The sequence below is a fragment of the Mastomys coucha genome, unplaced genomic scaffold (assembly GCF_008632895.1).
Source record: "Mastomys coucha isolate ucsf_1 unplaced genomic scaffold, UCSF_Mcou_1 pScaffold9, whole genome shotgun sequence".
In the NCBI taxonomy this organism is placed as follows: Eukaryota; Metazoa; Chordata; class Mammalia; order Rodentia; family Muridae; genus Mastomys; species Mastomys coucha.
Window position 1 is genome coordinate 36,496,910 of NW_022196915.1, and position 13,253 is coordinate 36,510,162.

Here is a 13,253-nt window from a genome sequence, read left to right on the forward strand (position 1 = left end):
AATGCTGTGAGACTTCTTAGTGACCTCCACGATACCCAAGGAATTTATTAAAGAATGTGATTGGAAACCATCACCTCCTTGACACCGTTTTAAATGTTCAAGTTGGAGTCCAAAGAAGCAGTAGACTCACATAGTCACACAAACAGCAAGAAAAGGCAAACCCAGTGATCAATATAAAGATGAGAACTTAGTCATCATTTTACACAGCACCTGACACTGACAGGCCATTGTCCACACAACTAGGGAGAGCTGACCCTGCCTAAGCAAATGCAATGGTGTCAGTTAAGACATCATAAGCTGACTGTCACTGTCTAGGAGAGTGGATGCATTTGGAATGCGCATACTATTAAAATAAATCCGAGGCCAGGCCTGGGGTCACCTATAATCCCAGCACTCAGGAAATTGAGGCAGAAGGATCATGAATGTGAGTCCAACCTGGGCTACATTGTAGGATTATGACTCCAAAAATGAAATAATTAATTAAAACAGAAAACCTTCTAACACACAATTCAGAATGTTCCACGTGCCATGAAAAGGCTGGGTTTTTCTTAGATCTGCTACCCCCCAAGCTCAGCTCTTCCCCCTGACAAGTACAGCATCAGTCTACATCAGAAGTGGTGTGATTTCCCGGCAACACACTGCCATTTCCTGTGTCCTCCCACCTTGTACTTTGCTATTGTCATGTCATCTACCTGTCACCCTGACAATAACAACATAGAGAAAATATATTTTACTGTAATAAATGAGGCCCAGTAATACATGTTTGGAGATGAAGTCATCAATAGTAAAACTGAGTTACATTATGTGTATGTGTACACTAAGAACTTTTATATGCAAGATCACATGTCCTCCTCACAAACCAAGAGGAGAAACATCAATGTCCCATTTTTATAGATAGAGCCATCAAACAGCACTCCTCCGCAGTCTCTGCTTCTCTTCCTTGGCTGTGAGTTCCTGGTTAGAGGTTATGCTATGGCAAAAGCAAGCAGGCCTGCCCTCAGGTTCCAGCCTTAAGTTCCTGCCCTCGTTGCATTTAGTTAGAAGATGAAATCTGTTGCTAAAATAAGCCCTTCCTTCCCTAACTGCCTTAGGTTCTGAGTGTTTCATCACAGCAACAGTGATAAGACTAGAGCAGGCTTCTGTTGGGCATAGGACTACCTCTCTGAAGGCTGGAAGTTAACATGATTGATGAGTTAATCATAGGTGTCATTAAACTGCTGCTTTCCAGAGTTGAGGGTATGTCCTTCAATCTTGAAAGTTGAAAGTCGGTCTGTATATGGGAGATGAAGGTCACTACTTGGCTTCAATTAGCTTATCATGCTGAAATCCTAGAGGTTTTTTAAAAAATAGCATTCGAGTAGGGTATATTTTATGGGATACTTTTATCTGAAATTATCAGCAGTGTAGAAAGGTAGTTTGGCTGCAGAAGGAGATTCTAGAAAGCAGAGACAGAACCTACCAAAATCAGAACAAATTGAATGTTTCCAAATGTGATGTTTTAAAAACGTACGGGAGTATTTACATAGATACATTTTTTCCTGATCTTTTCTTTGAGGGTCATGTATAAATTTAAACATTAAGAGGTAATATGACCCAAGAGTGGTGGCTCATGCCTATAATCTCAGTGCTTGGCAGGCTGACACAGGAGGACTGCCACATTTTCAGTGCAAGCCCCAGTTATATAGTAAGTTCCAGGGCTGTAGGTGGAGCTACAGAGTAAGAGCTAGCCTTAAAGAAATAAAAAGTGATAATGGACTAGGCAGCAGTGGTATGACGCCCAAGCAGCATCAAGGTGATGAATACAGTCGGCCAGGTTGCCAGGGGTGGGTCTTACCCTTACATCCAGCTACATAATCATTTGTATTCAGTAAAGGAATATATATATGCATAAACACACACAGAAACACACTCTACAGAATGTCCTCCAACCTTCCTGTACACACAGTCACACAAAACAAACGCACATAATAATGTAAGTTTAAAATATTTTTAAAAGAAAATAAAAATGCCTTCTCTGCAAATATCTAAGATACTTTAGCTACCTATGTATGATATCATAAAGAATCCCTTTATTATTTAGGGTTAATACTTGCTAATAGCGTTTTGAAAATACCTTTGAAATTTTTGCAAGATATTATATACTTCCAAGACACATGTTTTCTTCAACTGCAGGAAACTCATGACACTTAGGAATCTGTGCATGAACCACCTTCCACAGAGACACTCTATGGTGCAGGAGCCTAGATCAGTCATTCAGAACAAAACCTTGATACTCGAACATCCCTCTTGAGAGAAACAGAGTACAGCTTCTAATAAATAAAAGATTTGTTGGACTGAGACTGAGGACATGGCTGGCTCTTCTGTATTGCCTATTCTGTCACATCTGATATCTCTATCTATCTATATCTGTATCTGTTTCTGTATCTCTCTGTCTCTCTCTCTATCTATCTCTATCTCTCTGTCTCTATCTCTGTGTTTCTGTCTTTGTCTCTCTGTCTCTGCCTCTATCTCTATCTCTCTATATCTCTATCTCTGTCTCTCTATCTCTGTCTCTCTGTCTCTCTGTCTCTGTCTCTATCTCTATCTCTATCTCTGTCTCTATCTCTATCTCTATCTCTATCTCTATCTCTATCTCTATCTCTATCTCTCTATCTCTATCTCTATAAAACAGAGTCTCATTTTGTAAGTCTGGCTGGTCTAAAACTCACTGATGACCAGGCTAGCCTCAAACTCATAGAGTTCAACTTGCCTCACTCTGCCTTTTAAGAGCTGAGATTAAGGTATATGCTACCACACCCAGCTAAAAATAAACTAATCTTAAAAATTATTTCATCTCACCACTATCAAATTAGAAAATTTTGCTTGGTACAAATGTTCATAAGGTAATTTATCATTAGTGTTATACATATAGTATCTCTTCACATCTATTTAACATTTCCCCACATTTGAGGATTTGTCACATCTCTTTTTTTCTGTTAGCAGCAACATAATGATACCTAAATGTATGTATGTAAGTCCAAATACACAGAAAGATGAGCATATATGTCGTTCCATATCTCTGTAGTCCAGAGGTAGTTTCCTCCTGACCTTGAATCTCTGTTCATTTTTAAAATACTTTCACTTTTCACTCTGCATTGTGTAATTTACAAATCTATCATATGTCTTCTACTAAACCTGTGCTCTGTTAAATCTGGCCCTAAGATTTTGTGGTATTCCCTGAGTTGCCAAATACTTTCCAAATGCATTCATAGTCACATGAGTAAATAAGTGTTAGCCTGCTGAATACAAACAAAACAAAACCCTGTCTTCATCCTTAAAGAGGATGTTTTTGGATGACTACAAGTGAGCATGCCAAGCAGTACTGGGCTGGGCAGGAAAAGTAGACATGAACATACATACACATGCATGTGTACATGGTTGCACACATATTGTACACACACACACACACACACACACCACAGTCCAATGGAGGGCATCAACTCTATTGTTTGGGTATACTGATAAATTATTCCCAATGGTAAGAAAAAAGATGTCAAAATGTTAGAATGAATGTCAGTTATTATGTGCACGCCTGTGCATATGTATGTGTGTGTGGCAAAATGTGTGAATACTTTATAGCAGTGTACCATAATTTTAATTTAAAGCACTTTTGAAATACCACTGACTATGGTACTTATTCGGAGTGCTAAGGGATTGGCTCTTCTACACAAAAGAGTTGACATATGCTCGGAAGAGGCTTGTCACAGGAGCCTGATAATGCATGATGACTTCAGGGCAAGACAATAAAAAGACCCACATTAAGAGGCAATCAATAACTGAAATATCTGGCAATCTGTTTTTCAAAATCTGTCACAGGAGACCCTTACAAACAATGCATAGAAGGCTAGAGAGTTGACTCAGAGGTTAAGAACATTTGCTGATTATGCAGGGGACCTGGGTCAATTCCCAACATCTGTATGGAAGCTCACAACTATGAGTAACTCAGTGTCTTGGATCCAGTGCCCCTCTGGCCTTTGTGAGCACTAGGCATCCATATAGTATCCATACATGCATGCATGCAAAAAAATCCGCATAAAGAAATATTTTAAATCAAAAAAGCGCTGGAGTATCCTCAGAGGAGCTTTCAAAAACAGTATCTAAGAAGCTGTTCTTTAAAGTCTCTAAGGGCACCTCCAATTTCCTTCCTTATTAACCAATAAGAAAAGGCAAGTCTTTTTTACTTTAGTGTCAACTGCAAGAAGACCACCATATTGCCAAAAATATTATCTCAGTTGCCCAAATAAAGACATCTTTTCCAAACACAACTTTCTGTCCCGACTTGTGAGAAGCAGAAGCTATTAGATTTCTGTGAGTTCAAAGCAAGCCTGGTCTACATACAGAATTCCAGACTAGCCAGAAACACAAAGTGAAAAGTTGTCTCAAACAAAACAACACAACACAACACAACACAACATAAAATAAAAATCGTACTTTCTCCTGAAATTTTTATACCATATGTCGAGAGAATCTTATGCTTCTCCATGATTATGTTGTATAAACAATTTAAAATTATTAAAATAAAATACACATAAAAAATCCCCCAGCAAGTCAAACTACAGTTCTATTATTTCTGAATTTATCACAGAATTCTTGTTTATTAATCAATTAAAAAACTGTATGCAATGGGGCATTTGAAACAATGAGAAAATGGTAATTGTCTGGAATGAGGCATGGTCTCAGCACTATGCTCATACATTCTTGAAACATAACCAATCCTAATAAGAATTCAGCTTCATTTCTTTCAGCATCCCAGGAAAACCCTCTCTCTCCATCTTCCTGTCTCTGTTGGTATGTACAATTTCCCCCATTTTCAGACATTTAACAAAAGAGATAAGAGAATAAAAGAAGGGTATTCACAAAACCTGAACTATCTCAGGTTTTGATTTCAGATCTCTCAGTTAAACATAGTAGCAGGCAGACACAGTCACTGCAATCTTCTGAATATTGACTTTTTCCTTTTCCTTTTCCTTTTCCTTTTTTCTTTTTCTTTGTGCAGTACTTGGGATTGAACTCAGGGACTTGCACATACTAGGCAAACACCTCACCACTGAGCTACATCTTCAGTTTCTACGTGTTGAGGTATTCAAGCAGAGTCCTACTCCATACAGTATTATTGTAGGTTTTCAGCATAGATTAATTTGCATCTTCTCAGAAGTAAACAAAACACACAATTTTAAATTGTGTAAAGTAAATAGATGTCCTCTACTTGTGGTGGTTCTCAAACTTCCAAATGCTATGGCCCTTTAATAGTTTCTCATGCTGTAGTGACCCCAACCTTAACAATATTTTCCTTGCTACCTCATAACTGTAATTTTGCTATGGTTATGAATAATAAGGTAAGGTATCTCTGTGGTTTTTGATGGTCTTAGATGACCCCTGTGGATGGGTCATTCAACTCCTCTCTAAAGAGGTCGTAAAACCTACAGGTTGAAAACCGTTCTTATGCCATTAAAGATTAAGTCTATAAACAAATAAACACATATTTTTGTGTGTTTGACAGGGTCTGATGTGTCCAGGACTGGCCTCAAACTCATTCTATAGTAATGAATGATACAGACCAGTGTAAATTACATAGTAATACCCAGTCTCAAAAACAAAGCAACCTTAGAAGGCAATTAAAGAAAAAGTACCACAACTAATAAATTGTTTTGGTAAAAATAATTTTGTTCTGGTTGTAATTCTGTGGTAAAATTAAAATGCTTCCCTAGGTAACATCTCATACTATGTTTATATTCCTAGGCAAGGCAGAGAAACACAGGTTGAAAATGGAGGCCCCTAATATATCCAGTAGTTTGGTAGATTCATCTATTTAAATACATGTGGCTTTTTAGCTTTCCAAGATTTAAATGCCAGAATAAACTTGTGGCATTTTTAATACATAGTAATTAAAGATAAATCCTGCTCCTTGGTCTTTAGGAAAAGTTCTGTGCTAATCTAATTCTAGACCTTATCTTAAGTGCAGCAAAGCAACAGGAAGAATGATTTTTAACCAAAAAGGTCTTTCAGAAACCTTGGCAAGAAGCATAATTCAGTTCAAAACCTGACAAAATATATTCTGCAGAAAGAAGAAGAAGAAGAAGCTAAAACTAAATTGTGTGGAAGAAAAGATCTCAAACCCCAGGATATCTTTAGGCACATCAGAAAAATTCTCACATATTTCAACACAACTGTCATCGTCTACTAAATTTAGAAAATTACTACAGTTTTACAAGTATAGACTAGTCACAAATACATTTTTCCATTCATTTAATGAGTCCTGCCAAGTAGATCTGCCATCTGTATTTCAAGTCAATTTAAGGAAACCTGATTTTTTACAGGTGGCATTCAGAGAACTGAAAACATTGGGCTCAAAGCCACGTGACATCTGTCTTCATGTGACGTGAGAGGGATGATAACCTCTGGGACGTATTGGTCTGTTTCTTAACTCAGCATTCCTCTGTGAAATTCTCCAAGCCACTCTTCCTATGTTATGTTTCTTAGTGAACAGATTATAAATGCCACTCTAGAAGGCTATAAGACATGTTGGAGAGATGGCTCAGTGGTTAGGAGTATGTATTGGGTCTGCAGAGGATCTAAGTTTGATTTCCAGCACCCATGAAAACTTCCTATGACCCAGGGGATCTTAAAAGATAAAATGAATCTTTGGGAGGAAAACCATCTCCTATATACCCAGCTGAACCTCTTCCCTGCAGTAGAGAAAACATAGGATCCCAGAATATCCTCTGTCCTCTCTCCTAGGACATGGCGAACTGCCTAGGAGCTTCCCTGTGGCCTGGGTTAGCATAACTAGATTCAGTCATTTGCATCCACAATGTGACACTCCTCACCTTTCAGGGTGCTGACTCATGGAGTCACATGACCAGGGGCCCTATCTACTTTCTTACTGATTGCTGATGTGCAGCTATGCTTCGCTGATGCTTTTCATGGCCAAATCCAATGCCTTAGACAATACAATTTGGCACGGATTTCTCAGCCTTAAGGAATAAAGAGACTGTCTATATCTACACAGTAACTCAAAGACGTTACTGAGAGAATAACCCAGCACCTACAGTGATGCTATAAAAACACAGTATACATTTAAAGTTTCATAAAAGAAAAAAAAAACAGTTAAAAATCTGAAGCTTCTCCATTTACATCTATTCTTTTCATTGAGTCTGCATAATGAAACCAACTAAGAGACTCTCTTTGAACATTAATCCCATATTCTGCCCATGTAAATTTAACTGGAATCACAGGGAGAGACCTCAGGTAGATAGTTTTAGCAAAAAGCTCTTCAGAAGGAGTCTGAGTCCAATGTTTACCTGCAGTTAAGGTCACACATCATTGTGTGTGTGTGTGTGTGTGTGTGTGTGTGTGTGTGTGTGTGTGTAATATATTGGGATTCATTGGAAGCTCTCCTAGTTCAGTCTAATGTTCAGCTGCTGTAGATGATCACACACATCCATACATACCCACATAACTACCTACATGCATACACATGTGTATTTGCATGCTAGGGAATGTTAACATGTTCTTTAAAGGACAATATTATAAATACTCTGGGCTGTTCAGGACATTTAGTCTTTATCACCATGTCTCAGTTTTGAGCTATGTCCCCAAAGCAGCCATCATCCCTATGCAAATGAGGTATGTACCTGGACTGCAAGACAGCTTTACTCATGAACACTGACACTTGGAGTTTACATAACTAGTACATGTCCAAAATATTGCACTTGCATGCCTGTTCAGCAATTTGAAAATGTAGAAACCATTCTTAGTTCACAGGCCATGGAAAATCAGTGGCAGAGTACACTTTCCTAGGCCAGTTTACCCGGGGACTTCCACTCACATGAACTTAATTGTTTCTTGAATATATGGGCAGAGGCAAGGATACCTTCAGATTCGAGTTGTTCCAGGCCATAGGAGGCAGCTGTATTTGGGCGGCTGATGGACGGACTAGTTCTTCCCTCAGAAGGGAATGCTGGAGAAATTGTGGGAGCTTCCACAGTCATTGCAGGGGGTGCCACTGGAGATCCCAAAATTGGTATGAATTCTTCATTTGACCCAGTGATTGTGTCCATGAGATCTGCCAAACACAAGAGACAGGGATTGACCCATAAGATAGTTGTCTTAGGGTTTCTATTCCTGCACAAACATCATGACCAAGAAGCAAGTTGGAGAGGAAAGGGTTTATTTGGCATACTTCCACATTGCTGTTTATCACAAAGGAAGTCAGGACTGGAACTCAAGCAGGTCAGAAAGCAGGAGCTGATGCAGAGGCCATGGAGAGATGTTCCTTACTGGCTTGCCTCTCCTGGCTTGCTCAGCCTGCTCTCTTATAGAACCCAAGACCTCCAGCCCAGAGATGGCACCAACCACAAGGGGCCCTACCCCCTTGATCACTAATTGAGAAAATGCCCCACAGCTGGATCTCATGGAGGCACTTCCCCAACTAAGCTCCCTTCTCTGTGATAACTCCAGCCTGTGTCAAGTTGACACACAAAACTAGCCAGTACAATAGTCAACACAGAAAATGTTAACATTAGCTGTGAAAGGCAAGAAACCAGAAGCACAGTAAATTCTGTGTTTAATTATAACTTGAACTCATCTCTCCTTCTCACCCAACCTAGCTACACACAGAAAACATTTCATCATTCTGAAAAGACAATGCCTCAAATCATAATTTTGCCTTAAATTTTAATCTCCCACTTATTTTATTGATGATATAATGGATGGTACAGAATTTTGTACGGGGTTCCAAAGGCAGACAATTGAATAAAAATGTTTTAAATTAAATCCTAGGGAATACTTTGGATAGACCAAATATGCTTCACAAAGTCATGTGGAAGAGTCTCTGCCTAGAACTTAAGTAGACTCCATTTCAAGGCACCCAAACAAACCCCCAAGCTTCCCACATCTAAAGAATCTACACTAGTAGTTTAAATTACCAGAATCTCCCCAGACAGATTTCACCAGTTGCCGTCATTATGAATCAGAATCTCTTTGCTTGTGAAGTCAGAGGAAATATATATTTCCTATAATACACAGCTATGGAGTCCCATTATATGTCTTATGGGTATATAAATTGGAGCAACAATCACTATGAAAAAGGAGACATTGGCTCTTAATGTCAAACACTTATACATCCTATGGCCAGCAACTCACTCCCTAGGAGAAATTCCTTTACATGCCTGATGTACATGCAGAAGAGTGTTCATAATAGCAGTATTCACAGTACTTAAACCCAGAAATGGCCCAAATGCAGTCCGTAGGAACATGGATGAAGAACGGATGAATAATGGCATGTGTTTTCATAATGGAGTATGATATAATTAATGGTCAGAACAAATAAACTACAAGTTATTTGGCTGCTAGAAAAATAAATGAAAATGCTAAGTTCCAAAAATTTCATCTGTAATATAGGATTTCTCTTTAAATGTATTCTTGTAGTAGTGACTTCAGATACAAGAAACCAGGAGGAGAAAAAGGGGGCCAGGAGGTAGTGTGTACTGCAGGAAATTATGAAAAGATAATTGATAATGCTGGTTACCAGGAGAGAGCAAATTACCACTGAAAGCCAGTGTCGTCAGAGTTCATAAAGTTTATGATCAAGACTCCAGAGTTGAGTTTTGTGTTGTTTTGTTTTGTTTTAGAAGGATTAGGGGGCTGGGCTAAAAATTACTAATAATATTGGTACAAGTATCTCAGTGAATACATAAAAATCCTTATTTGGCTAATGAAAAATAGAGAAATGAATAAATATATGCATATTATTCTCTATTTCTTTATATATATTGTAAAAATAAATATATAAGATATGTATTATAATGTAATTTAATACAAATATGTATATTTATATTACAGAGATAAGTAGATATTACTGGAAATGAATAAAGGTTTACAAACGTTCAGAAGTCTTAGACAGGGACAAAGGTGGCTTTAAACTGAGGTCCTTGCTATTTTTACATTTACCCACCCTGGCTCATAGGCGGGAGCCCTCAGGAAGCTTAGACTTGGGAACCAGGAGAGGAGTCTCCTTCATCTGTTGATGCTATAACACATTTCTACAAAGAGAGCTGACCATCTTTCCAGGTAGGGAACATGTGTGTGCTGGTGAAAGGACCAGCTGTCTCTCTCATTCCAACAGTTAACAGTAAAGATCCACACTCCTCCCTCAAACACTGAACCTACATTCCCCTACTGACCTTCCATGGAAGAGGTAAGTTGGAGAGACAAAGGGCCAACAGTGGTGGAGGCTGGAGTGGCCAGAGACTCCCATCTTCTGGACAGTTCAGCATCACCCACTTCAGCAGACACAGGAGAGGTGGATGGCAAGCTCTCTTCAGGCTCCCCACTGCCTCTGGGAACCTCGATGGTAGCCATATGCTCTTGTGTCACCACAGGCAATGTGGCCTCTGTTTCTTGAGTGGCCATTGTCATCTCTTGGGTGATGTCTGAAAAGGAGGGAAACATTTTAAAGTAGACCAAATTCCTATATATTAAATTATAAACTGAAAGTTATAAACTGAAAAGGGGCAGCCGGCTCTTTCAGAGACGAGAACAACAAAAAGAACTTGGGAGTCAAAGACGAGTAAACAATGTTACTATTGCTGCTGAGGGAATTGTGGAGCAATCTAAGCCAGAAATAATGAAGTTTATGCAAAAACAATAAACAAACAAAAAAACCTAGAATAAAACTGAAACAAAATAGGAAGGTGACTCCCAAGCTTCTCAGACATATTTGAATAATAACAGAATCAGTCTGTTAAGAAGTAAAGTATACATAACTAAGTCACACTAAAATCTTTCAGAAGGGTTTTTTGCATATTAATGTTCTCATTTGCATACCTAAAAGGGGGAAAGAAAGCTGGCATTAAAAATAATAATAATTGCAATTACCAACCAGTGTTCACCTAGTTTCTGGGATGGACAGACAAGATAAACAGGTGTGGAGTGTGCTCTTAATTGACACTCCCACATGTGTTAAAGGAATGAAGTCTACGGATGATTTTTAGTCTCTTTCCATATTATTTCTGGACAATTTAGTTCTGGGTTTATAAGGTCAGAGAACCAAAGTGGTTAGTATCACTAGATAAGTATTTACTTAATTATTTTTGGTGAGAAATATAAAAAACTGTGCACATAATTCTCAATGATGTCCATATAAGTATCAAATATTGTTATTAAACTATTTAAAATATAGCTGTTTATTTCATATATTCACAGGTTTTTATATATTTTCATGACAAAAATTTTGAAAAATATTAAACTACATTAGCTACCATGCTATTGATATATTGGTTGAGATTAATGCTTCTGGGAGCTGTCTAGCAGATGGACAGTGTTCTAAAGCATCCCTGGTCCCTACCCAGGAGATGTCAGCAAGTTTCAAGCAAAGCAACTAAAAGCATCTTTACATATTGGTACATGTCCCAAGGAGGAGTGGGTCTTGCAAAACAGTCCATTGTGAATTGGTTTATTTCTTAACTTAATTGACTTCCCAAATTACACAAGAATTCATACGCCTGTGTGTGCCTCCAGCTGGTTATAATTAGTAAATAAAGTTACCAGTGGTCAGTGGCTGGGCAAGGACACCAAAGTAGGACTTTGAGGGTCCAGGGCAAGGAATGGGAGGGAGAGGAGATTACCATTGCCAGGGAGAAGGTCCCTGCCTGAGGAGTGTAGGAGAGGGACAGAGACATTGCCAAGATGTAAGAGTCTGGGGTTGTGGCCAGGCCAAGGGGCTGCAGGCCAGGGTCTGTGGCAGCAGGATGGAAAATAAGTTTTAGTAAGTAATAATTCAGGAATATCAGAGGGAAGAGTGTGTTAGCAGTGGGAAGGATTGGATGTGGCCCAGCTACTGAGCTGCTTGGGGCATACTAAAAATAAGGCTTCGTGTGTGTGCCTTTCATTCATGAATACAAAGCATTTGGGTGGGTGTCGAGGAGGTATGCATACCTGCTGGGGAGTTTAGAGCGGACTAACCAATTACCACTTCAATACTGTACTGGCTGTTTTTGTGTCAACTTGACACAGGCTGGAGTTATCACAGAAAAGGGAGCTTAGTTGGGGAAGTGCCTCCATGAGACCCAGCTGCGGGGCATTTTCTCAATTAGTGATCAAAGGGGTAGGGCCCCTTGTGGTTGGTGCCATCTCTGGGCTGGAGGTCTTGGGTTCTATAAGAGAGCAGGCTGAGCAAGCCAGGAGAGGCAAGCCAGTAAGGAACATCTCTCCATGGCCTCTGCATCAGCTCCTGCTTCCTGATCTGCTTGAGTTCCATTCCTGACTTCCTTTGGTGATCAACAGCAATGTGGAAGTGACCTGAATAAACTCTTTCCTCCCCAACTTGCTTCTCGGTCATGTTTGTGCAGGAATAAAAACCCTGACTAAGACAAGTCCAAAGTGGAGGACCTTGACTTATGAACAGAGTATGAATATTTTATGGAAAATATATGATTTATTTGAATACTTCTGTCTTTGATTAAAATGTGAGGAACTATTTTTAAGGCACCATTAACAGGCAAAACCAGGGTTTAAAGAGCTGGCTCGGTTATTAAGAGCACTAGCTGCTCTTACAGAGGACCTAGGTTCAACTCCCAGTATCCACATGGCATCTCACAACTGTCTGTAACTCTCCTTCAAGGAGATCCAACACTTCACTCAGACATGCATGGAGGCAAAACACCAATGAACATAAAATAAAACTAAATAAATTATTTTAAAAAGCAAAAACAAACGAACAAACAAACTAAAAAAAAAAAAAAAAAAAAAAAAAAGAAGCCAAACACGGCAGCAAACAGAGGCAGGAGGATAGTTGTAAGTTTCAGGTCAACTGGACAACATTTAAGTTCAAGGCAAACCAGGACATACAGTGAGATCCTGTCTCAATGTTAAAGTAAACAAGAAAAAAAAAATAAAACCATTCAGGCAACAGGACACATACCAGCAGTCCTAGCAGTTAGGGGCAAAGGCAGTAAGTTTCACTGTGAATTCAAAGAAACTTTTTAAGATGCCCTTTCAAAAAATTTCAAATATAAATAAAATTTAAAAAAAATCCAAATTAAAAGTTTTCAAATTAAACAAAGCTTGGGGATGTTTTATTATTTTAATTTTTTAGGTTTCTATCTTACCTTTTAACACATCTCCTGCTGCCTGCTGTGGCAGAAACTCATACTGAGAGGCAGACACTGCAGTCTCTGAGGAGAGCTGGGTCCTGTCCCCCTGGGTGGACGCTC

At 39.0% G+C, this 13,253-nt stretch overlaps 1 protein-coding gene across 1 annotated transcript in view; it reads right to left on the minus strand.

Annotated features, from left to right (window-relative positions):
- Positions 1 to 13,247, minus strand: part of Armh4 (armadillo like helical domain containing 4) — a 99,005-nt gene extending 85,758 nt beyond the window's left edge. Inside the window, exons 1-3 of the mRNA XM_031361496.1 lie at positions 13,149 to 13,247; positions 10,224 to 10,472; positions 7,913 to 8,104 (exon numbers count right to left, since the gene is read on the minus strand). Coding sequence (XP_031217356.1) covers positions 7,913 to 8,104; positions 10,224 to 10,458 — 427 coding nt within the window. The 5' untranslated portion in view covers positions 10,459 to 10,472; positions 13,149 to 13,247. The remainder of the gene's footprint in view (positions 1 to 7,912; positions 8,105 to 10,223; positions 10,473 to 13,148) is intronic.
- Positions 13,248 to 13,253: the final 6 nt, after the last annotated feature.